The sequence below is a fragment of the Oncorhynchus keta genome, chromosome 26 (genome assembly GCF_023373465.1).
Source record: "Oncorhynchus keta strain PuntledgeMale-10-30-2019 chromosome 26, Oket_V2, whole genome shotgun sequence".
Taxonomy (NCBI): domain Eukaryota; kingdom Metazoa; phylum Chordata; class Actinopteri; order Salmoniformes; family Salmonidae; genus Oncorhynchus; species Oncorhynchus keta.
This window is the reverse complement of record NC_068446.1, coordinates 13,229,013-13,253,959: the sequence shown is the minus strand read 5'-3', so window position 1 is coordinate 13,253,959 and position 24,947 is coordinate 13,229,013. Positions and strand designations below refer to the sequence as shown.

At 44.2% G+C, this 24,947-nt stretch overlaps 1 protein-coding gene across 1 annotated transcript in view; it reads right to left on the bottom strand.

Annotated features, from left to right (window-relative positions):
* The window catches only part of LOC118371477 (aquaporin-4-like), a 34,241-nt gene extending 18,422 nt beyond the window's left edge, over nt 1–15,819 (bottom strand). Inside the window, exon 1 of the mRNA XM_035756922.2 lies at nt 15,672–15,819. Within this exon, the coding sequence (XP_035612815.1) occupies nt 15,672–15,706 (35 nt within the window). The 5' untranslated portion in view covers nt 15,707–15,819. The remainder of the gene's footprint in view (nt 1–15,671) is intronic.
* Nucleotides 15,820–24,947: the final 9,128 nt, after the last annotated feature.

Genomic DNA, 24,947 nt, shown 5'->3' with positions numbered 1-24,947 from the left:
GCTCTTATTCCATATCATGGGGCATATTAAAGCGTTTTCTACACAAGAGCATCCGGACAAGACAATTATAATGAAACTGTCTGTAAGTTGTTCTGCGTGTCACGCCTTGGTCATTGTATTTTGTGTTTTTGTTATATGTTTGGGTTGGCCAGGGTGTGACATGGGTTTATATGTTGTTTTCGTATTGGGGTTTGTAGTATTTGGGATTGCGGCTGATTAGGGGTGTTGTTAGGCTTGGCTGCCTGAGGCGATTCTCAATCAGAGTCAGGTGCTTGTCGTTGTCTCTGATTGGGAACAGTTTCGCTTTGTATTTCGTGGGTGTTTGTTCCTGTCTCTGTGTTGTAGTCACCAGATAGGCTGTAATTAGTTTCACGTTCCGTTCTGTTGTTTTTGTATTTAGTATCGGTTATTTCATGTACCGCGTTTTCTTTCATTAAAGTCATGAGTAACCAACACGCTGCATTTCGGTCCGACTCTCTTTCTTCAACAGACGAACGCCGTTACACTGCGCTACAATGCACACAAGCTTCCGAAGGTAACCTAGTACCAGGCTGTAACATTTGCTAAAAGTGCATAGGGGTCAAATGTGTCATAAATATGGTGACCAGACATGGGTCTAAAAATATATATATTTCTCCAGTTTTCTTATATCTCTCAGATATAGGACAGACAACCTCTTGGGGCTAGGGGGCAGAATTTTCACTTTTGGATAAATAGCGTGCCCAATTTCAACTTCCTGCTACTCATGCCAAGAATATAATATATGCATATTATTCATAGATTTGGATAGGAAACACTGTGAAGTTTCTCAAACTGTTTGAATCATGTCTGTGAGTATAACAGAACTTATGTAGCAGGCAAAACCCAGAGGACTAACTGTTCAGATTTTTTTTCTTCCTCTCTCTGTTCCCTGACATGTTATTGCCAGGGGATATTTCTTAGGAACCTGTTTTCAGTTCCTACCGCTTCCACTGGATGTCACCAGTCTTTGGAATTTGGTTGAGGTTATTCCTTTGTGCAATGAAGAAATAGGCCAACTAGGAACTGGGTACACTTTTGTGAGTTGCGCAAGACGTGAAAAGTGGCGCTGGTTTGTTTTCATTCCTGTATTGAACACAGATTGCCCCGTCTACAATTTGATCGATTATTAACGTTTAAAAATACCTAAAGTTTTATTACAAAAGTAGTTTGAAATATTTTGGCAAAGTTTATAGGAAACTTTTGAAATATTTTGTAGTGACGTTACGTTTTTTGTAAGCTGTTTTTTTCTGGATCAAACATGCTTTATAAATGGACATTTTAGATATATATGGACGGAATTAATTGAGTGCCAACAAAAGAAGCTCGTCAATGGTAATGCATGTTTATATTTTATTTCAGCGTTTTGTGTAGCGCCTACAGGGTTGAAATATGCTAACTCCTTTGTTTACTGCTGGTGCAGATGGTGCAGGCTATCAGATAATACTTTATTTTGCTTTCGCCGAAAAGCATTTTTAAAATCTGACATGTTGACTGGATTCACAACGAGTGTAGCTTTAATTGAGTATCTTACATGTGTGATTTAATGAAAGTTTGAATTTTATAGTATTTTATTTGAATCTGGCGCTCTGCATTTTCCCTGGCAATTGGCCAGTTGAGACATTTGTGTCCCGCCTATACCTAACTAGTTTAAAATCCTTGTTCCTTATGATTTAGTTGTTGACTCTCTGTTTACAAATGTGTTATTCAATGCATTTCTATGGGCTATAGCATTTGAGGCCAAAATCAATGTTTCATCAAATAATAATTACAAATATTTGTTTTATACCTAATTAAAATTATGCAAATGTTTTAGTTTTAGAGTGAATTTCATGCAAAAATCAATGGCCTTGATAACTACAAGTTTAGATAGCAGGCTGGTAGACTAACTTACCAACCTAAAACATTTTAGCTGGCATGGGCTAATTGTGTGACTATCAGTGAATTGACATAACAAGAGAAAAACTGTTGATGCACAATAGTATTCTACTATTTGACCTCGTAAGTTGAGACAAAACAAACTATTTTAAATTAGTCCGAGGGCCTTCAAAAGCTGGGCCATGGGCCACTGTTTGCCCATCCCTGGCTTAGACCTACTGGACAGGGGTTTAACACGCATGTCATGCGGTACGGTTTTTGGAGGCATTAGGACTTTATCTTTCATATCAGCGAGAAACCATTTTCAAAAAACAAAACGTTAAATTGATACACACCTTTATGGGGTCAGGGTTAGTGTTACCACATGGCCATATCTCCATGCTAAAGCGTGTTTTTACGGAAGACAGAGGGAAGACAGAGGGACCACCTGTGCCATTAGATATCTGCATGCTCCCAACACCTGTGTGTAATGACAGAATGCCCCCAGAAATGTTTTGTCACATAAAAATACTGTTGGCTGCCACTGTGATAAAACACATCTATACACTGTAACGGTTTTGACTTGAGGTTATTATTTATAGGGGTGCCAGGTAGGTTGTGCCTACCAGAGAAAACATTGGTTTCTCCTTTTAGTTTGGGTGGGAATGAGTCCCATCTGGTCCGTCAAGTCTACACCAATACAAAGGACTTATGTAAAAGTCAGGATGGAAATAAACTTTTCATAAACCCTTAAAACATTGGAAAGAACTTCAAAAACAACTATATTCTGTTGCGTGGGTTGTATTAGCAACAACAATGATTACACACACACATAATAATATCACAATGAGTTCTGGTTCCTCCAGAAATGTCCTGTACCTCGGGCCTAAAAAGAGTCCAGCCCGGTAAAGGAGTTCAGTGAACTCAAGTGACTTTTGTCACGCAATGTTTGTCCGTTCATTCCGTGTAGCGTAAACCCAGTATTAAACATACAATCAATATAACAATTACTTTACCACAGAACTTTAAAGCGGATCAACTCTTAATTAAGTCCTCAACTACAACTAACTACATAAATCACAGTATACAGCACATCCAAACAAATGAAATACCGTATACAAAAAGGTGGTAGTCAGTCGGTCAGTCAGACAATCCAATCCGCCAATAGATCTCCAGCGGAGAAAGGCCACGAAGAACGGAGAGGTGTAGTCCAGGGACGAAAAGAGTGGATCCGATCTTGGGTAAACTCTCTTAGGCTACAAAACACACGTTTAACGGCAACAAAACAAACGGAATAGAGAAGCTTCGGAACTGAGGGTTGAACACATCCTCATGCACGTCTCCATCACAACCCCACTTTCGCGCAGCTGATGCTGGCTATTTAATTGGGAATTAAAGGGAAAGCGCCCTATTGGAAGGAGCTGCACTGAGACGGTTCAGAAAAATTCAGGGCCGTCACACACCCCCTCCCCTGGAAAAAGCCGACCATTGCCCTGGAAGGCACATCTTGGTCGGGGAAACCGAGAAAGGTCTCCTCATCACTTTCCTCTACAAAAATATTCATTACTTTTTGGAGCTCACGCTCCTCAGCTGAGGGATCACAGGCCTTAAGGTGTGAGACTTCTGGGTCTGGGAATCCGAGAAAAGTCTCCTCACTTTCCTCTTCAAAGATATCCAGGACCTTGCGGCGCTCAATCGCCTCAATTCCTCAGCCGAGGGTAACAGGCCTTAAGGCGTGAGACATGAACAACGCGCATATCTTCACCTGTGTCCTCTTTCACCACTCTGTAGTTCAAAGGGCCCATCTGCTCCACAATCCTATATGGTCCTTGCCATTTAGGAGCGAGCTTGGCCGAGAAGAATTGTTCAGCTTTCGAGTAAGGATGAGAGCGAAGCCACACCCGATCACGAAGCTGGAACTGCATGTCTCGTCTGTTCTTATCATAATTTCTCTTCTGCTTGAGTCGAGCCTGGATCATGTTCTTTGAGACAAGAGCTCTCAAGTCATGGAGATGTACTACCTGGTCATAGCAAGCAGCGTCTGGAGTAAGCTGCTGGGGCTGTAGCACCATATCCAAGGGTCCTCGGAGAGGACGACTTAGGTTCAGCTCTGCAGGTGTGACTCCAGTGGACTCTTGCACAGCAGAATTCAGGGCAAATCGAAACTCGTGAAGGTGCTTGTCCCAGTGTTTGTGCTGGGTCCCTACATAGGAAGCAATCATTGTCTTCAAGGTTCGATTTACTCTCTCAGTGAGATTGGTCTGTGGGTGATAGGCCGTGGTCAACTTCTGTCTCAGGTTCCATCTTTGGCAGGTCTCCTCAAAGAGATCAGAGACAAATTGGGAACCTCGATCAGACAGGATGTAATCAGGCACTCCCCAGCGAGTCAGGATCTCTTTCGTAAGGATGTTAGAGACGGTCCTCGCTGTGGCCTGACGCAGGGAAAAGAGCTCCACCCACTTTGAATAATAATCAACAGAAACAAGCATGTACACATTCTGATTGGAGCTTCTAGGAAATGGACCCATCAAATCCACTCCTAACATTTCCCAAGGTCTGGTAACCACCGTTTGCTGCAACTTGCCAGCAGGCTTTCTACCTTCTGGTTTGTACATTTGACAAACCTGACAATTTCGGATGTGTGACTTCACATCCATGCTCAGATGTGGCCAGTACAGTAACGCTTGCAACCGCTTGTAGGTTTTGAACCTGCCCAAATGACCAGCTAATGGGTCTTCATGGAAATGTTGAAGCAGTTGTAGGCGTAGAGTTTCCGGTATGTACATTTGGTAGAGTGTTCTGTGAGGTAGTTGTACGACTCGGTAGACTTTATCTTCAATGATGGTCAGCTTTGTGGTAGGATTGACCATCTTTTCTCCATCTTCCAGGATAGTCTGGTACAAAGCCTGTACTTCTGGATCATCCTGTTGAGCTTTCCATATGGCCTCATCAGAGATGGGAAAGTCCGTTTTGGGCGAGTCTCGACTGCTTGACAGGACAGTAGCACATGTAAGATGAGGGCCACCGTTATCACAAGCAGGAGCTCTGGACAAGGCATCTGGAACAGTGTTGTATTTTCCTTTCCTGTATTCCACTGCAAAGGTGAACTCTTGCAACCGTAGAGCCCATCTTATGAGTCTGGTGCTTGGTTTGTTGGTCTTGAACACCCACACAAGGGAGGAATGGTCAGTGACCACAGTGAAGTGTCTTCCCTCCAAGTAGTACCTCCACTTTTCCAAAGCCCAGACCACTGCAAGGCACTCTTGCTCTGTTGTGGAGTAGTTCCGTTCTGCTCCATTCAATGTCCGACTGGCGAACGCTAGCACTTCTTCAGTGCCAAGTCCAGTCTGTTGGACTAGGACAGCACCAAGTCAACATCACTTGCATCAGTGTAAACAACAAAAGGGCAATCAAAGTTGGGATGACCTAAAATGGGAGGTGTGACGAGATGTCGTTTCAGGGTTTCAAAGGAAGTCTGGCACTCTGCCGTCCATTGGAATTTCGCTCCTTTTCGCTTCAACGCGTTGAGGGGTTCTGCCACCTGGGAGAAGTTCGACACAAACCGATGGTACCATCCAGCCATACCAAGGAACCGTTGAAGGGCCTTGAGTGTGGTTGGCACAGGGAAGTCTTGTACAGCCTTTGTCTTTTCAGGATCCACATGAATGCCATCGAAAGAAACAATATGGCCAAGGACCTTCAGGGAGGTTTGGCAGAAGTTGCTCTTCTTCATATTTAAGGTCAGACCAGCTTCTCTTAGCTTGTCCAACACTGCTTGAAGATCTTGAAAGTGTCTTTCTCTGTTCTGAGAGTAGATAATTATATTGTCCAGGTAGACGAAACAGATCTTCCCTTTGAGCTCACCTAACGCAATCTCCATGAGTCTTTGGAAAGTGGCAGGGGCATTCTTTAATCCAAAGGGCATCACCTTAAAGGAAAACAAGCCCTCAGCACAGACAAAAGCAGTCTTGTCCTTGCATTCCTGGTCCATCTCAACCTGCCAATAACCACTATTGAGGTCAAGGGTAGTGAACACAACAGCACCAGACAATGACTCCAGGATCTCATGGATGGTGGGAAGAGGATAGGCATCAGTCTGGGAAACATTGTTGGTCTTCCTATAGTCCACACAAAATCTAAGACCACCAGTCTTTTTTGGGATGAGGACAACAGGAGCAGCCCAGGGAGAGGAGGAACGTTCTATTATATCTTGGGTTAACATATAATTTATGAGTCCCTTTTGGATGATTAGCTTCGCTGGGGACAAACGATATGGCTTTTGCTTGATCGGCATTTCCTGTGTAAGGAATATTTTGTGCTTCAGGAGCCCGGTGCGTCCTAGCTTTGAAGTACATACATCAGCATTATTCTGCAGCTGCTCCAACAGCCTTAACTCCTCTGGCTGTTCCAGCTGAGCTCTTCTCACAGCCTGTAAAAGGAGATCGTCAGAAGGATTATCAAGGGTTAGTGGTACCGGAGCAACGGCAGAGAAGAGTGCCACATTTGAACCCCAATCATGTAACTTTTTAGCTTCTGATTGGTGCGGTATTAACTGAAAGGAAGGGGATGTCGATGGGGGGGCGTAGGCAGTGACTCTTGGGGTTTCAGCTCTGGTTAAAGCACCCAGAGAAGGATGGTCATTCCTGCGAAGAGAGTTAGGTGTGTTGGCCTGTTGTGATTTGTGCTGTCTGGAAGGGTTTACTTGATACGGTCTTGGACATGTAGCTGAAGAATGTCCCTTTTGGCTACATCTCCAACAGAACATGAGAGGGGTCTTGGCTGGAGACTCTGGCTGTTGTTGATGGTCTGTCTTGGGTAACTGTTTGGGTGTCTGTTTCTTTCTCTGTTCATATTGCTGTTGGCATTCTCTGTCCTTCTCAAACTGCTGTCCCAAGCGAACCAGTCCATCGACAGTGGTGACTCGTTCTCGGAGTTGACTGGCTAGTAGTGGGTTGATGTTCTTCAAGATCAATTTAATGACCTCTTCCTCCTCAATGCCAGGTTTCCACCTTCTGCACAGGGAGTGTTAACCGTATGCAAAGTCACGGATACTCTCTTTCTCTCTTTGTACTCGATTTCTGACTCTGTGTGCCAGCTCATCGGTGTAGTCCTCAGACAGAAATGCAGAGGAAAACTTGGCCTCAAAGTCAGCCCAGGAGGTAGTGGTGAGACGTGCCACATCCCACCAGTCTCGAGCTGTTCCATGCAACACATTCCTCAATGTGGCAAGGAGTTCTTCGTCAGCCAGGGGATTGAGGGCAAGAAAGTCACGACATCTTTCTAGATACATTATCGGATCAGGACTGTCATCTTTTTTCCCAAAGGTGGGAAATTGCAATCTAATGGGCATCGCCCCCACATGACGTCTACTCAAATCACTATGAACAAACGAGCTAGGAGGGATTGAGGAAGTAGAGGGGGAGGGAGTTATCGGACCATGAAAATTAACCCCAGGATGCATGGTGGATTGCATCCTGCAAGGGGTGGCTGTAGCATGGCCTGGTCTTGGCTGTTCAGAGGTGCCAGCTTGGCCCTCAGTGGTCTGAACAGAAGTGGACACCAGAGAAACTCTGTGTAAGGAGTTGTGCCTAATGGAGGCCATGTCCACAGACACGTCATCCAACATTTTAACACAATTAGAGAGTTCTGTCTGCAAGTGGCCTACAGTGTTAACCATGGGAGAGAAAACAGAATTAACGTCCTTGAGGACCTCAGTGTGGTGATGTTGCAGGCACCATTGGAGAGTGGCAGTGATTTGGTTTCGTTGGTAGTCAAACTGCCTGTCCATGGCACCAGTAATTTCCCATCTTCCACTCTCACGGTCAGCGTATGGGTTAGAGTGCTCAGTGAGTTTTTGAATTCCATGGCACTCTGTTGTTGCTCTTCCCTCAGACATTTGAAATTATGGTGGATAAGAGTTTGGAGATGTTGTTGAGTCCGACGAATATCAAGGATGTCACCTTGAAGTTGTAAGACTACAACCTCTGGAGATAAACCAGACAATGGAGGAAGGTTGGGTGTCAGAGGGAGGGCTAGCTCAGTACTTCCACACAGATCCATGTCAATAAGTGAGTAACTGGTTAGACCTCCTGTGGCCTGTGGCTCAGGCCGAGCATTCAGATTCCCAGGGCTCTGGCCCAAATCAACTCCATTATCTCCATTCACATTATGATTTGTATTGTCAGCTTGATGGTCAGAATGGCCCTGTGTATTCCCATTGACAGGTATGACATGGATGAGCACATTATCTTGGGGTGAATCCATTGTTTTAATTCCACACAAAATATTTGCTTTGGTTAGTTCTCAATGTTGAGCTGTCCCATCTGGGGTGCCATTTTTTATGTAACGGTTTTGACTTGAGGTTATTATTTATAGGGGTGCCAGGTAGGTTGTGCCTACCAGAGAAAACATTGGTTTCTCCTTTTAGTTTGGGTGGGAATGAGTCCCATCTGGTCCGTCAAGTCTACACCAATACAAAGGACTTATGTAAAAGTCAGGATGGAAATAAACTTTTCATAAACCCTTAAAATATTGGAAAGAACTTCAAAAACAACTATATTCTGTTGCGTGGGTTGTATTAGCAACAACAATGATTACACACACACATAATAATATCACAATGAGTTCTGGTTCCTCCAGAAATGTCCTGTACCTCGGGCCTAAAAAGAGTCCAGCCCGGTAAAGGAGTTCAGTGAACTCAAGTGACTTTTGTCACGCAATGTTTGTCCGTTCATTCCGTGTAGCGTAAACCCAGTATTAAACATACAATCAATATAACAATTACTTTACCACAGAACTTTAAAGCGGATCAACTCTTAATTAAGTCCTCAACTACAACTAACTACATAAATCACAGTATACATCACATCCAAACAAATGAAATACCGTATACAAAAAGGTGGTAGTCAGTCGGTCAGTCAGACAATCCAATCCGCCAATAGATCTCCAGCAGAGAAAGGCCACGAAGAACGGAGAGGTGTAGTCCAGGGACGAAAAGAGTGGATCCGATCCTGGGTAAACTCTCTTAGGCTACAAAACACACGTTTAACGGCAACAAAACAAACGGAATAGAGAAGCTTCGGAACTGAGGGTTGAACACATCCTCATGCACGTCTCCATCACAACCCCACTTTCGCGCAGCTGATGCTGGCTATTTAATTGGGAATTAAAGGGAAAGCGCCCTATTGGAAGGAGCTGCACTGAGACGGTTCAGAAAAATTCAGGGCCGTCACAACACAGTATGTGCAAATGAGGTAGGATAAGGGAGGTAAAGGCAATAAAAAGGCCATGGTGGCGAAGTAATTACAATATAGCAATTAAACATTGGAATGGTAGATGTGCAGAAGATGAATGTGCAAGTAGAGATACTGGGGTGCAAAGGAGCAAGATAAATAAATACAGTATGGGTGTGAGGTAGTTGGATGGGCTATTTACAAATGAGCTATGTATAGGTGCAGTGATCTGTGAACTCCTCTGACAGCTGGTGCTTAAATCTAGTGAGGGAGATATGAGTCTCCTGCTTCAGTGATTTTTGCAGTTCGTTCCAGTCATTGGCAGCAGAGAACTGGAAGGAAAGGCGGCCAAAGGAAGAATTGGCTTTGAGGGTGACCAGTGAGATATATCTGCTGGAGCGCGTGCTACGGGTGGGTGCTGCTATGGTGACAAGTGAGCTGAGATAAGGCAGGGCTTTCCTTAGCAGAGACTGTAGATGACCTGGAGCCAGTGGGTTTGACGACAAGTGTGAAGCGAGGGCCAGCCAACGAGAGCGTACAGGTCGCAGTGGTGGGTAGTATATGGGGCTTTGGTGACAAAATGGATGGCACTGTTGTAAATGACATTACTGAATTTGAGAATCGGTAGGATGGTCAGTTTTACGAGGGTATGTTTGGCAGCATGTGTGAAGGATGCTTTGTTGTGAAATAGGAAGCCGATTCTAGATATCATTTTGGATTGGAGATGCTTAATGTGAGTTTGGAAGGAGAGCTTACAGTCTAACCAGACACCTAGGTATTTATAGTTGTCCACAATAGTGATGCTGGACGGGCAGGCAGGTGCGGGCAGCGATCGGTTGAAGAGCATTCATTTAGTTTACTCGCATTCAAGAGCAGTTGGAGGCCACGGAAGGAGAGTTGTATGGCACTGAAGCTCGTCTGGAGGTTAGTTAACAAAGTGTCCAAGGAAGGCAAGAGGTATACAGAATGGCGTCGTCTGCGTAGAGGTGGATCAGAGAATCACCAGCAGCAAGAGCGACATCATTGATGAATACAGAGAAGAGAGTCGGCCCGAGAATTGAACCCTGTGGCACCCCCATAGAGACTGCCAGAGGTCTGGACAACAAGCCCTCCGATTTGACACACTGAATTCTATCAGAGAAGTAGTTGGTGAACCAGGCGAGGCAATATTTTGAGAAACCAAGGCTGTTGAGTCTGTCGATAAGAATGTGGTGATTGACAGTCAAAAGCTTTGGCCAGGTCGAAGAATACGGCTGCAGAGTAATTTCTCTTATCGATGGCGGTTATGATATTGTTTAGGACCTTGAGCGTGGCTGAGGTGCACCCATGACCAGCTCTGAAACCAGATTGCATAGCGGAGAAGGTATGGTGGGATTCGAAATGGTCGGTAATCTGTTTGTTAACCTGGTTTTCGAAGGCCTTAGAAAGGTAGGGTAGGATAAATATAGGTCTGTAGCAGTTTGGGTCTAGAGTGTCTCCTCCTTTGAAGAGGGGGATGACTGTGGCAGCTTTCCAATATTTGGGAATCTCAGAGGATACGAAAGAGAGGCTGAACAGGTTAGTAATAGGGGTTGCAACAATTTCAGCAGATTATTTTAGAAAGAGAGCGTCCAGATTGTCTATCCCGGCTGATTTGTAGGGGTCCAGATTTTGCAGCTCTTCCAGAACATCAGCTATCTAGATTTGGGTGAAGGAGAAATGGGAAGGCTTGGGTGAGTTTTGGGCAAGTTGCTGTGGGGGTGGAGGGCTGTTGATCGGGGTAGGGGTAGCCAGGTGGAAAGCATGGCCAGCTGTAGAAAAAAGCTTATTGAAATTCTCAAATATCTTGGATTTATCGGTGGTGACAGTGTTTCCTAGCCTCAGTGCAGTGGGCAGCTGTGAGGAGGTGCTCTCATTCTCCATGGACTTTCCCAGAACTTTTTTGAGTTTGTGCTACAGGATGCAAATTTCTGATTGAAAAAGCTAGCCTTAGCGTTCCTAACTTCCCTGAAAAGTTGCATATCACGGGGGCTATTCGATGCTAATGCAGAACGCCACAGGATGTTTTTGGGCTGGTCAAGAGCAGTTCCTGGTTCTACATTTTTTGAGTGGGGCATGCTTATTTAAGATGGTGAGGTAGGCACTTTTAAAGAATGAACAGGCATCCTCTACTGACGGGATGAGGTCAATATCCTTACAGGATACCCTGGCCAGGTCGATTAGAAGCACCTGCTTGCTGAAGTGTTTTAGGGAGCGTGATGACAGTGATGAGGGGTGGTCGTTTGACCGCAGACCCGTTATGGATGCAGGCAATGAGGCAGTGATCGCTGAGATCTTTGTTGAAAACAGCAGAGGTGTATTTGGAGGGCAAGTTGGTAAGGATGATATCTATGAGGGTGCCCGTGATTACAGATTTGGGGTTGTACCTGGTGGGTTCATTGATAATTTGTGTGAGATTGAGGGCATCAAACTTAGATTGTAGGATGGCCGGGGTGTTAAGCATGTCCCAGTTTAGGTCACCTAGCTGCACGAGCTCTGAAGATAGATGGGCGGCAATCAATTCACATATGGTGTCCAGGGAACAACTGGGGCAGAGGGTGGTCTATAACTAAAGAAACAACTGGCCTAATGAAACAACAGTGACAACCATACAATACACCAATTGTTTCTAAATACTATTACATTTGGGTCATTTAGCAGATGCTCTAATCCAGAGTAACGTACAGTAGTGAGTGCCTATATTTTCATACTGGTTCCCTGTAGTAATTGAACCCACAGCCCTGGTGTTGCAAGTGGCATGCTCTTTTAACTGAGCTAAACGGGACTAGAATGTTTGTAAACTATTTTGACTGTCTTTACACGAGCAGCTCAATTCTTATATATTTTTTTAAACACTAATTGTTCTTATAAAAAACAACATTTATTTAACTAGGCAAATCAGATATGAACAAATTCTTATTTACAATGCCAGCCTACCAAAAGGCAAAAGTGCGTATGGGGGTTTAAAAATCTAAATACATTAAATAAAAATATAGGACAAAACACAGCACAACACTACATACAGAGAGACCTAAGACAACAACATAGCATGGCTGCAACACAGAATGGTAGCAACACAACATGACAACAACATGGTAGCAACACAAAATGGCAGCAGCACAACATGGTAGCAGCACAAAACAGGGTACGAACATTATTGGGCACAGACAACAGCACAAAGGGCAAGAAGGTAGAGACAGCAATACAACAAACATACACAACTGTCAGTAAGAGTGTCCATGATTGAGTCTTTGAATTAAGACATTGAGATAAAACTGTCCAGTTTGAATGTTTGTTGCAGCTCGTTCCAGTCGCTAGCTGCAGCGAACTGAAAAGACGAGCGACCCAGGGATGTGTGTGCTTTGGGGACCTTTAACAGAATATGACTGGCAGAACGGTGTTGTATGTGGCGGATGAGGGCTGCAGTACATTTTTCAGATAGGGGGGAATGAGGCCTAAGAGGCATACAGAGAGGACCAGGGTACATTTAACATTACATTTAAGTCATTTAGCAGACGCTCTTATCCAGAGCGACTTACAAATTGGTGCATTCACCTATGACATCCAGGGTATACAGAGATGACCAGATGACCAGTATAGAGTGCAGTGATGTGTCCTATAAGGAGCATTGGTGGCTAATCTGATGGCCAAATGGCAAAGAACATCTAGCCGCTCGAGAGCACCCTGACCTGCTGATCTATCAATTACATCTCCGTAATCTAGCATGGGTAGGATGGTCATCTGACTCAGTATTAGTTTGGCAGCTGGGGTGAAAGAGGAGCGATTACGATAGAGGAAACCAAGTCTAGGTTTAACTTTAGCCTGCAGCTTTGATATGTGCTGAGAAAAGGACAGTGCACAGTACAGTCTAGCAGTCTAACCATACTCCCAAGTACTTGTATGAGGTGACTACTTCAAGCTCTAAACCCTCAGAGGTAGTAATCAAACCTGTGGGGAGAGGGGCATTCTTCTTACCAAACCGCATGACCTTTGTTTTGGAGGTGTTCAGAACAAGGTTAAGGGCAGAGAAATCTTTGTTGTAGAGGGTTTAACACAAAATCTGGGAGAGGCCACCTGAGTATAAGACTGTATCATCTGCATATAAATGGATGAGAGAGCTTCCTACTGCCTGAGCTATGTTGTTGATGTAAATTGAGAAGAGCATAGGGCCTAGGATCGAGCCTCGGGGTACACCCTTGGTGACAGTCAGTGGCTGAGACAGCAGATGTTTTGACTTTATACACTGCACTCCTTGAGAGAGGTGGTTAGCAAACCAGGCCAAAGACCCCTTAGAGACACTGTTACTCCTTAGCTGGCCCACAAGAATGGAATGGTCTACCGTATCAAAAGCTTTGGCCAAGCCAAAAAAAATAACAGCACACATTGCTTAGATTCAAGGGCAATGATGACATCATTGAAGACCTTTAAGGTTGCAGTGACACAGCCATAACCTGAGCGGAAACCAGATTGCATACCAGAGAGAATACTATAGACATCATGAAAGCCAGTCAGTTTATCATTGACAAGTTTTTCCAACACTTTTGATGAACAGGGCAAGTTAGAAATAGGCCTATAACAGTTAGGATCAGTTTGATCTCCCCCTTTAAAGAAAGGACCTTCCAAGCAATGGGAACCTCCCCAGAGAGGAGATACAGGTTAGAAAAGGTCTGAGATAGGCTTGGTGATGATAGAGGCAGCAACTTTGATGAAGGAAGGGTCTAAGCCATCTGATCCAGATGCTTTTTGGGGGTCAAGTTTAAGGAGCTCCTTTAGCACCTCGGAATCAGTGACTGCCTGCAGGGAGAAACTTTGTAGCGGGGCAAGGGAAAAAGAGGGAGAAGTATTGGGGATAGTCACATTAGAAGGGGTGGGAGATGAGGAAATATTGGACGGCAAGCAGGCATGGCTGAGTCAAATAGGAATCCTGACTCTATGAAGTGGTGATTAAAGAGCTCAGCCATGTGCTTCTTGTCAGTAACAATCACATCATCAACTTTAAAGGACATGTGCAGCTGTGAGGAGGAGGGTTTATTCTCCAGGTCTTTAACCATTTCCCAGAACTTTTTGGGGTTAGACCCACGGAGAGAGAACTGCTCCTTAAAGTAACTAACTTTGGCCTTCCGTATATCCTGATGGCACTTATTTCTCATTTGCCTGAATGAGAGCCAGCCAGCCTGAGTATGCGTGTGCCGAGCCTTTCACCGAATGCAATATTTGAGGTGGAGTAACTCTGTAAGATCACGGTCGAACCTGTGGCTGAACCTGTTTCTAATTCTAATTTTCTTTATGGGGCGTGTTTGTTAACAATATTACTGAAAGTATAAAAAAGAAGGTCCAAGCATCTTCGACAGAGGGGTCAAGCTGATTCTATACCAATTTATAGAGGCCAGGTCATGAAGGAAGGATTGCTCATGAAAGTTTTAAATCAGGACAGGTCATTTCACTGAGCAGCCATTACGAACACAGGCTGTAAAACAGTGATCACTAAGGTCATTACAGAAAACACCAGACTGATACCTATGAGGATTATTTTTGAGGATAACATTTCCTGTGTGTTTGGAGTCATAATTTGTGGAATTGGTAATAATTTGAGAAAGATTTAGGGAGTCCCATTCCTTTAGGACATTTGACCAATCAGATTAGCTCTGTAAAAAAGCTGACGTGAAAAGATTTGATGTGATTGGTCAAAAGAGCAATTAGTGGAACCAATGTTAGAATTGGGTTGCCTGTATAAACACAGCCAATGGGTTGCCATTTGTGACGCAAGGTAACAACCTAAAACCACCACAATAAGCCTAATGAATCAACAAATAAAGATGACAATTATAGGGTAGGCTAATTAGGGTTGCCATTGCTATGGCAGCAGGATGACAGCAGGTAAAGCATAACTCGAAGTGATAGGTGCATTAGGCTATATGTGATAAAGAGTGCAACAAGTGGCATATTTGTCCATATTCAATATGTACTCATATATAGATTTTTAAAATAATTAACCATAAATCCTTCAATCAAATTAATATAATTAATGTTTATTTTTAATTGCAAGACTATTTCGATTGAGGGACACATAGGCTTCTTCTCAAGAAATCCGTATTGTACCAAGAGATCAGAATTGTTCATAATTGACTAACATTGAGCAACCATACATTGTCCTTCAAATGTATAACAAAATTATATTTACACCAAAAGCAAATAATATTTTCATTGGAATGTAGCCTATTCTAACGGGTGTAAAAATAAATACAAATAAAAACATTCAAAGGAACACACTGTCAAATTCCTCTGACTCGTGATACAAAGTTGCAATCAAAGCTTCACAAACACTGGCCTTTATCTCAGACAGACCAATCATCAAACACACCAGACAAGCCCACTTAAATAATTATATCTATTTTTTAAAATCTGAAATGCACCATACCAAAAAAGTATCAAGATAATCAACCCAAGGCGATGCATGGAAACATCATATAATAATAACATGTTAACCTGTAAAAACCCGTTCCCAAACACTAGCATTCCCATGACGCACCGTTCCGCCCTACTCACCTCAGGCGCTCTGCTGTCCCGCTCTCAGTTGTCATACCTTGCGATGCAGCCGACCCCCGGTAGTGTGTGTGTGTGTGACTTTATAGGTTGGTCTATGTTGTGTGTTCTCCCCATCCCTTTGGCTCCTCTCATCTTTCTCACCTCCCTCCCTCATCTCTCCCCTCCCCCTTCTCCCGTCACCGTGCAGCTGCACCCCTCTAGAGGAGCCATGGACACAAACAAAGAAAGTTTGAGCAGAACCAACTTTGACAGGACAGAATGAGGGTGAGAAGGGAGAGTGATGGAGGGAGAGAGATACAAGGGGTGTAAAGAGGGAGAAATAGAGAACAATAAAGAGAGAGAGGTGGAGAAGGGAGGGTGTGAGGGAGAAATCGGGAGGGTGAGATAGAAGGAGGGAGAGAGACCAATAGAGAACAATACTGTAGTGGGGAGAGGGAAGAGATTTTCCAGGTTTAGTCTGCTTTTGTCTTCTCTAATACACATTGATGCTGTCCTTTATGACAGAAGAGTTTATCGTATTCTCTACTTATCCATTCATTCTAGTTTCAGAGCCATCTTTGTGTGTTTGAGGAGTTCAATATGTGTGAGAGTTTGTGTTTTAGGAGTATTTTCACTTCAAAGTGGGGTCCACAGTGTACATAGCTTGTTGAATGAATGAAACACTGGCTGGTCCAGTCAGCCAAATCAATAGTTCTGAATAGAGGGGAGAGAAGAGAGAGAAGAGAACTGAAAAGGATTCTCTCACACCCCTCTCTAGTCCCATCAAACCCCTTACCTCCTCCCTCTTTCCCTCCCCTTCTCTCCCAACCTCAACCCCTTACAGAGCCCCACTGTTTCATACTGCAGAGAAGCTTGGCAATAGCAGTTGCCCTAGTGTACACCTCACATAGCAAGAGAGGGAAAAGAGGGAGAGAGAAGACATAAGAAAAAGAGTTAAAGGGATAATTCATCACACCTTTTTCTTGTTCAAGAAATCAAGAAAATCAAAACCTTTCAGCCTTTATCTGAACTGAAAGCCTTGTCTCAGACTAGACGTAACATAGTAAATGTAAATCCGAGACACTCAAATTAGGGAAAGAGAAAGGGGGATATCTAAGTCAGTTGTACAACTGAATGTCTTCAACTGAAATGTGTCTTCCGCATTTCGTCTTCTCATCCAACCCGGCCAACCACCCTACTTTAATTTCTTGTCCTAAATAACCACCTGTCTTACATAACCCTGCAAAATGTAACCTATCATACTAACCTCAGTGGCGGAATGACAGATTTTTACCTTGTCAGCTCGGGGATTCGATCCAGCAACCTTTCGGTTAAGTATGATAGAATACGTTTTGTAGGGTTACACAACACAGATGGTTACTTAACCTCTCGAGGCTAGGGGGCGGTATTTTCACATCCAGATGAAAATCGTGCCCAAAGTAAACTGCCTGCTACTCAGGCCCAGAAGCAGGATATGCATATTATTAGTAGATTTAGATAGAAAACATTCTGATGTTTCTAAAACTCTTTGAATGATGTCTGTGAGTATAACAGAGCTTTTTTGGCAGGCGAAACCCCGAGGACAAACCATCCAGGATCTTTCTTTTTTGAGGTCACTCTCATTTCAGTTGGGTTTTCAATGGGGATCTAGATTTCTAAGGCACTTGCTTGCAGTTCCTATCGCTTCCACTGGATGTCAACAGTCTTTAGAAATTGGTTGATGTTTTTCCTTCGTGTAATGAAGAAGTAGGGCTGTTCAGAACGAGGCTTGAGTCTAGTGTACTGTTTGTTAGAGGCGCATGAAAGCACGCTCCACATTGTTTTTGTCCGGTATTGAACGCAGTTTATCCCGTCTTAAATTGTATTGATTATTTACGCAAAAAAATACCTAAAGTTGCATTAGGAAAGTTGTTTGAAATGTTAGGACATAGATTACAGGTAATTTATTAGATATTTTGTAGTCATGTTGCATGAGTTGGAACCAGCATTTTTCTGGATCAAACGCGCCAAATAAATGGATATTTTGGATATATAACGATGGAATTAATCGAACAAAAGGACCATTTGTGATGTTTATGGGACATATTGGAGTGCCTACAGAAGAAGTTCTTCAAAGGCATGAATTATATAGTTATTTCTGAGTTTTGTGTCGCGCCTGGCAGGATGAAATATGATTGTCTATGTTTGTTTGATGGGATACTTTCCTCAGATAATCGCATGGTTTGCTTTCGCCATAAAGCCTTTTCGAAATCTGACACCATGGCTGGATTAACAAGAAGTCAAGGTTTAATTTTACATATTGCATGTGTATTTTCAAGAATGGTAAATATTTACAATTCTGTAGTTTGTATTTGGCACCCTGCACTTTCACTGGATGTTGGTCAGGTGGGACGGTAGCATCCGGTCTAGCCTAGAGAGGTTTTAAGACAAAAAACTAAAGTAGGGTGGATGGATAGGCATATAATGCGAACGTCTAGCAACCCAAATGTTATGAGTTTGAATTTCATCACAGACAACTTTAGTATTTTCAACTACTAACTAGTTTTTAGCTACTTTGCAACTACTTAGCATTTTAGCTAAACCTTCCCCTAACCCTAACCTTAACCCCTTTTGCTACAATTCCCCTAACGTTAACGCTTTAAAATAACTCCTAAACTCAACCCTAACCGATAAACCTAACCCCTTGCCTAGCTAACGTTAGCCAGCTAGATAACATTAGCCACCTAGCTACAATCCGTAACATACTGTATCATACGTTTGGCAAATTTGTAACATATTGCAAGTTTTGTAAATTCATAACATATTGTAGGTTTTGCAAATTCGTAACATGTAATACGAATTGTAATTCGTAACATATCATATGTAATGGGTGATGGCCATCTACAAATTAATACTTTCCATGCGAAGCGTAACATACTAAATTGAGTGTCTCGGATTGCGTACCGAATAATACGAAATGCTCTGAGGTTGTTGGAGTCCACCTTGACCCGAAAAAGAGTCATATTGTTATGCACGTGAGTGAGGACCCAAAAGCGGTTTAACAAATACAGAGTCCTTTAATGTCAAAACACAGGGAAGACATAGATCCTCTTCAGATGTATATAATGGCAAAATAGACAACCCGCAGAGAGGGCGACAAATGAATCATAAAGTCCTTCTGATAATTACAGAAGAGTCCCCTTCTTAGCAGCAGAGGAGAATAGCTGGGTTAGAGTCCCCTTCTTAGCAGCAGAGGAGAATAGCAGGGTGAGCGGCGACAGACTGCTGGTCTCTCTGGGTAGGCGCGGGTCGTAGAGGACAGAGGTACCTGATCACACGTAGCATCAGATGAACAGGTAGATTCCGACAGGACAAGGGTGAAGCAAACAAGTCGATAGTTTGGTTCTGGCATGAGAAACTCAAACGAGAATCTGACAAAGACAGAAGCAGGAACAGAGAGAGAAATAGAGACCTAATCAGAGGGAAAAAGGGAACAGGTGGGAAAAGGGTGAACGAGGTAGTTAGAGAAGATGAGGAACAGCTGGGGGAAGGAGAGGAAGAGAAGGTAACCTAATACGACCAGCAGAGGGAGACGGAGTGAAGAGAAAGAACAGGAACAAGACATAATATGACAATACATGACACATATAACCATGGAGAGTCATAGAGAGAAAGAGTCCTATGAGTTCACTGCCTTTGATCCTGCAGTTAGGTAGTCTATGCCTGTTCAGACATCATCATTGGCCTTTCATCATTACATCGATTATGGTCTTCAAATACTCAGTGATTGCAGGAATCCACCATGCTGAGTTTTATTTATCTGTCCTGATGGTGTAGGAAGTGTCTGAGCGTTAACTCATTATCAAACCACACACGGTCTCTCTCCCTGCACCCCTACAGAGAAGCTAATCTGGGGCTGACTCTGGGCCAAAACACACATACACATGCAAAAACGTACACACACACACACAGAAACAGGCACAAAGAAATGCATGCACACAGACATGTACACACATTAGGGGTAAGTGTTTAAACAGTTGGGTTGGCTGAGAGAAGGGTGAGGGTTGGAGGAGGGGAGTTGGAGGTACATTGGTTCCAAGCAAACACAATGGAGTGTAAGATTTTGCACACACACAACAACAAAAAAACACTCTTTAATGCACATAAATGGGGGACATTGTTGGGTCATCCCCACTTTACTGATATGTGCAGAGATGTCCACGTTATTTAATGTGAAGAGTTTTACATTTATTTGAATAGTATTTCCATGGTGTTGTGGTTGAATTTCAAGGGACATATGGCTCTCTATGGCATTCTGTATTTATCAGTATAAAAGGACACTAGCGACAGACATTTACATCAGGGATCATCAACTCGATTCATCCACAGGCAGATATTTTCTTAAGCGGATGGCCGAGGGGCCGGAAGATAATTGAAAATAATTGAAAACTGACCACAAGCCTCCCAAAGAGATATAATATTTGACTGAAACATAATAATTTCAAACCTAGCTTCCTTGTGTATATACTTAACAAAAATATGAACACAACATGCAAAAATTTAATTTATTTTACTGCGTTACAGTATAGGGATATCAGTCCATTTAAATAAATTCATTAGGACCTAATCTATGGACTTCACATGACTGGGCAGGGGAGCAGTCATGGGTGGGCCTGGGAGGGCAATAGGCCCACCGACTGGGGATCAAGGTCCAACCCGATCAGAATCAGTTTTTCCCAAAAAAAGGGCTTTATTACAGACAGAAATAGTCCTTAGTTTCATCAGCTGTCTGGGTGGCTGGTCTCAGATGATCCCACAAGTGAAGAAGCCGGATGTGGAGGTCCTGGGCTGGCGTGGTGACATGAGGTCTGCAGTTGTTTGGTTGGAAGTACTGCCAAATTCTCTAAAACAACATTGGAGGTGGCTTATGGTAGAGAAATTAACATTAAATTCTCTGGCAACAGCTCTGGTGAACATTCCTGGAGCCAGCATATCAATTGCTGACTCCCTCAAAAGTTGAGACATCTGTGTCATTGTGTTGTGTGAAAAACTGCGCATTTTTGAATGACCATTTCTGGGATCTTTTATTTTTACTTGTTGCGTTTATATTTTTGTTCAGTGTATATGATCACGTCTCTATTATACACAGGAATACTTTGGAACAGAGTTCCAAAATTAAAATCAATTGGGGATGATTTCCTGGTGTTTTTACAGTCTTTTATGTACAACAATAAAAATTATTTTTTTAGCTCAGAAAACTTGGGGAGCTAAATAAAACCATTTGGCCCACGGGTCGCCAGTTGGGGACCTCTACTTTACATGAAAGAGTTTGACTAAGAGCTATACCTATAGAGGGCAGCAGAGTTCTTTAGAATGTACGTTCACCGAACAAACTCATGTCCGGCGCCGACAGAGATGGCCGCCTCGCTTCGCATTCCTGGGAAACTATGCAGTTTTTTGTTTTTTTACGTGTTATTTCTTACATTAGTACCCCAGGTCATCTTAGGTTTCATTACATACAGTCGAGAAGAACTACTGAATATAAGATCAACGTCAACTCACCATCAGTACGACCAATAATATGTTTTCCGCGACGCGGATCCTGTGTTTTGCCTTACAAACAGGACAACGGAATGGATCGCATGCAGCGACCCAAGAAAACGACTCCGAAAAAGAGGTAAACGAGGGGGTCTTCTGGTCAGACTCCGAACAAGGGCACATCGCGCACCACTCCCCAGCATTCTTCTTGCCAATGTCCAGTCTCTTGACAACAAGGTTGACGAAGTCCGAGCAAGGGTGGCATTCCAGAGGGACATCAGAGACTGCAACGTTCTCTGCTTCACGGAAACATGGCTCACTGGGAAGACGCTATCCGATGCGGTGCAGCCAACGGGTTTCTCCACGCATCGCGCCGACAGAAACAAACATCTTTCTGGTAAGAAGAGTGGCGGGGGCGTATGCCTCATGACTAACGAGACATGGTGTGATGAAGGAAACATACAGGAACTCAAATCCTTCTGTTCACCTGATTTAGAATTTCTCACAATCAAATGTAGACCGCATTATCTTCCAAGAGAATTCTCTTCGATTATAATCACAGCCGTATATATCCCCCCCAAGCAGACACATTGATGGCTCTGAACAAACTTTATTTAACTCTTTGCAAACTGGAAACCATTTATCCGGAGGCTGCATTCATTGTAGCTGGGGATTTTAACAAAGCTAATCTGAAAACAAGACTCCCTAAATTTTATCAGCATATCGATTGCGCAACCAGGGGTGGCAAAACCATGGATCATTGTTACTCTAACTTCCGCGACGCATATAAGGCCCTGCCCCGCCCCCTTTCGGAAAAGCTGACCACGACTCCATTTTGCTGATCCCTGCCTACAGGCAGAAACTAAAACAAGAGGCTCCCACGCTGAGGTCTGTCCAACGCTGGTCAGACCAAGCTGACTCCACACTCCAAGACTGCTTCCATCACGTGGACTGGGACATGTTTCGTATTGCGTCAGTTAAAAATATTGACGAATACGCTGATTCGGTGTGCGAGTTCATTAGAACGTGCGTCGAAGATGTCGTTCCCATAGCAACGATAAAAACATTCCCTAACCAGAAACCGTGGATTGATGCCAGCATTCGCGTGAAACTGAAAGCGCGAACCACTGCTTTTAATCAGGGCAAGGTGTCTGGCAACAAACAGTGCTTTTGGATTGCGTCCTACCTGACAGGTCGCTCCTACCAGGTGGCGTGGCGAGAATCTGTCTCCTCACCACTGGTGTCCCCCAGGGCTCTGTTCTAGGCCCTCTCCTATTCTCACTATACACCAAGTCACTTGGCTCTGTCATAACCTCACATGGTCTCTCCTATCATTGCTATGCAGACGACACACAATTAATCTTCTCCTTTCCCCCTGCTGATGACCAGGTGGCGAATCGCATCTCTGCATGTCTGGCAGACATATCAGTGTGGATGACGGATCACCACCTCAAGCTGAACCTCGGCAAGACGGAGCTGCTCTTCCTCCCGGGGAAGGACTGCCCGTTCCATGATCTCGCCATCACGGTTGACAACTCCATTGTGTCCTCCTCCCAGAGCGCTAAGAACCTTGGCGTGATCCTGGACAACACCCTGTCGTTCTCAACTAACATCAAGGCGGTGGCCCGTTCCTGTAGGTTCATGCTCTACAACATCCGCAGAGTACGACCCTGCCTCACACAGGAAGCGGCGTAGGTCCTAATCCAAGCACTTGTCATCTCCCGTCTGGATTACTGCAAATCGCTGTTGGCTGGGCTCCCTGCCTGTGCCATTAAACCCCTACAACTCATCCAGAACGCCGCAGCCCGTCTGGTGTTCAACCTTCCCAAGTTCTCTCACGTCACCCCGCTCCTCCGCTCTCTCCACTGGCTTCCAGTTGAAGCTCGCATCCGCTACAAGACCATGGTGCTTGCCTACGGAGCTGTGAGGGGAACGGCACCTCAGTACCTCCAGGCTCTGATCAGGCCCTACACCCAAACAAGAGCACTGCGTTCATCCACCTCTGGCCTGCTCGCCTCCCTACCACTGAGGAAGTACAGTTCCCGCTCAGCCCAGTCAAAACTGTTCGCTGCTCTGGCCCCCCAATGGTGGAACAAACTCCCCCACGACGCCAGGACAGCGGAGTCAATCACCACCTTCCGGAGACACCTGAAACCCCACCTCACCAGGTGGTGAGGGTAGGCAACAACATCTCCTCCCCGCTGATCCTCAACACGGGGGCCCCACAAGGGTGCGTTCTGAGCCCTCTCCTGTACTCCCTGTTCACCCACGACTGCGTGGCCACGCACGCCTCCAACTCAATCATCAAGTTTGCGGACGACACAACAGTGGTAGGCTTGATTACCAACAATGACGTGACGGCCTACAGGGAGGAGGTGAGGGCCCTCAGAGTGTGGTGTCAGGAAAATAACCTCACACTCATCGTCAACAAAAATAAGGAGATGATTGTGGACTTCAGGAAACAGCAGAGGGAACACCCCCCTATCCACATCGATGGAACAGTAGTGGAGAGGGTAGCAAGTTTTAAGTTCCTCGGCATACACATCACAGACAAACTGAATTGGTCCACTCACACTGACAGCGTCGTGAAGAAGGCGCAGCAGCGCCTCTTCAACCTTAGGAGGCTGAAGAAATTTGGCTTGTCACCAAAAGCACTCACAAACTTCTACAGATGCACAATCGAGAGCATCCTGGCGGGCTGTATCACCGCCTGGTACGGCAACTGCTCCGCCGTCAACCGTAAGGCTCTCCAGAGGGTAGTGAGGTCTGCACAACGCATCACCGGGGGCAAACTACCTGCCCTCCAGGACACCTACACCACCCGATGTTACAGGAAGGCCATAAAGATCATCAAGGACATCAACCACCCGAACCACTGCCTGTTCACCCCGCTATCATCCAGAAGGCGAGGTCAGTACAGGTGCATCAAAGCTGGGACCGAGAGACTGAAAAACAGCTTCTATCTCAAGGCCATCAGACTGTTAAACAGCCACCACTAACATTGAGTGGCTGCTGCCAACACACTGTCATTGACACTGACCCAACTCCAGCCACTTTAATAATGGGAATTGATGGGAAATGATGTAAATATATCACTAGCCACTTTAAACAATGCTACCTTATATAATGTTACTTACCCTACATTATTCATCTCATATGCATACGTATATACTGTATCATCGACTGCATCCTTATGTAATACATGTATCACTAGCCACTTTAACTATGCCACTTTGTTTACTTTGTCTACATACTCATCTCATATGTATATACTGTACTCGATACCATCTACTGTATGCTGCTCTGTACCATCACTCATTCATATATCCTTATGTACATATTATTTATCCCCTTACACTGTGTATAAGACAGTAGTTTTGGAATGGTTAGTTAGATTACTTGTTGGTATCACTGCATTGTCGGAACTAGAAGCACAAGCATTTCGCTACACTCGCATTAACATCTGCTAACCATGTGTATGTGACAAATAAAATTTGATTTGATTTGATTTGATTTGTGGTGGTAAAGTGATGACCATCTCTCTCGCTCTCTTTCTCTCTCTCATTCTCTCTCGCCATTCCCTCCTCTCCCTTATCCCTCTCTCTCTCTGGCTATAAAGAATGTTCTACTCGTCAGGGACAGGCTAATTGATCCTGACATTTCATTGGGTGTCCAATTTTTTGCTGTGCTGTCTATTTGAGATGAAATGAACATTGTGGACAGTTTTCAGCAAGTTGCAACATTGAAATACAAAAAAACGTATTTTCCATAAACAAGCTC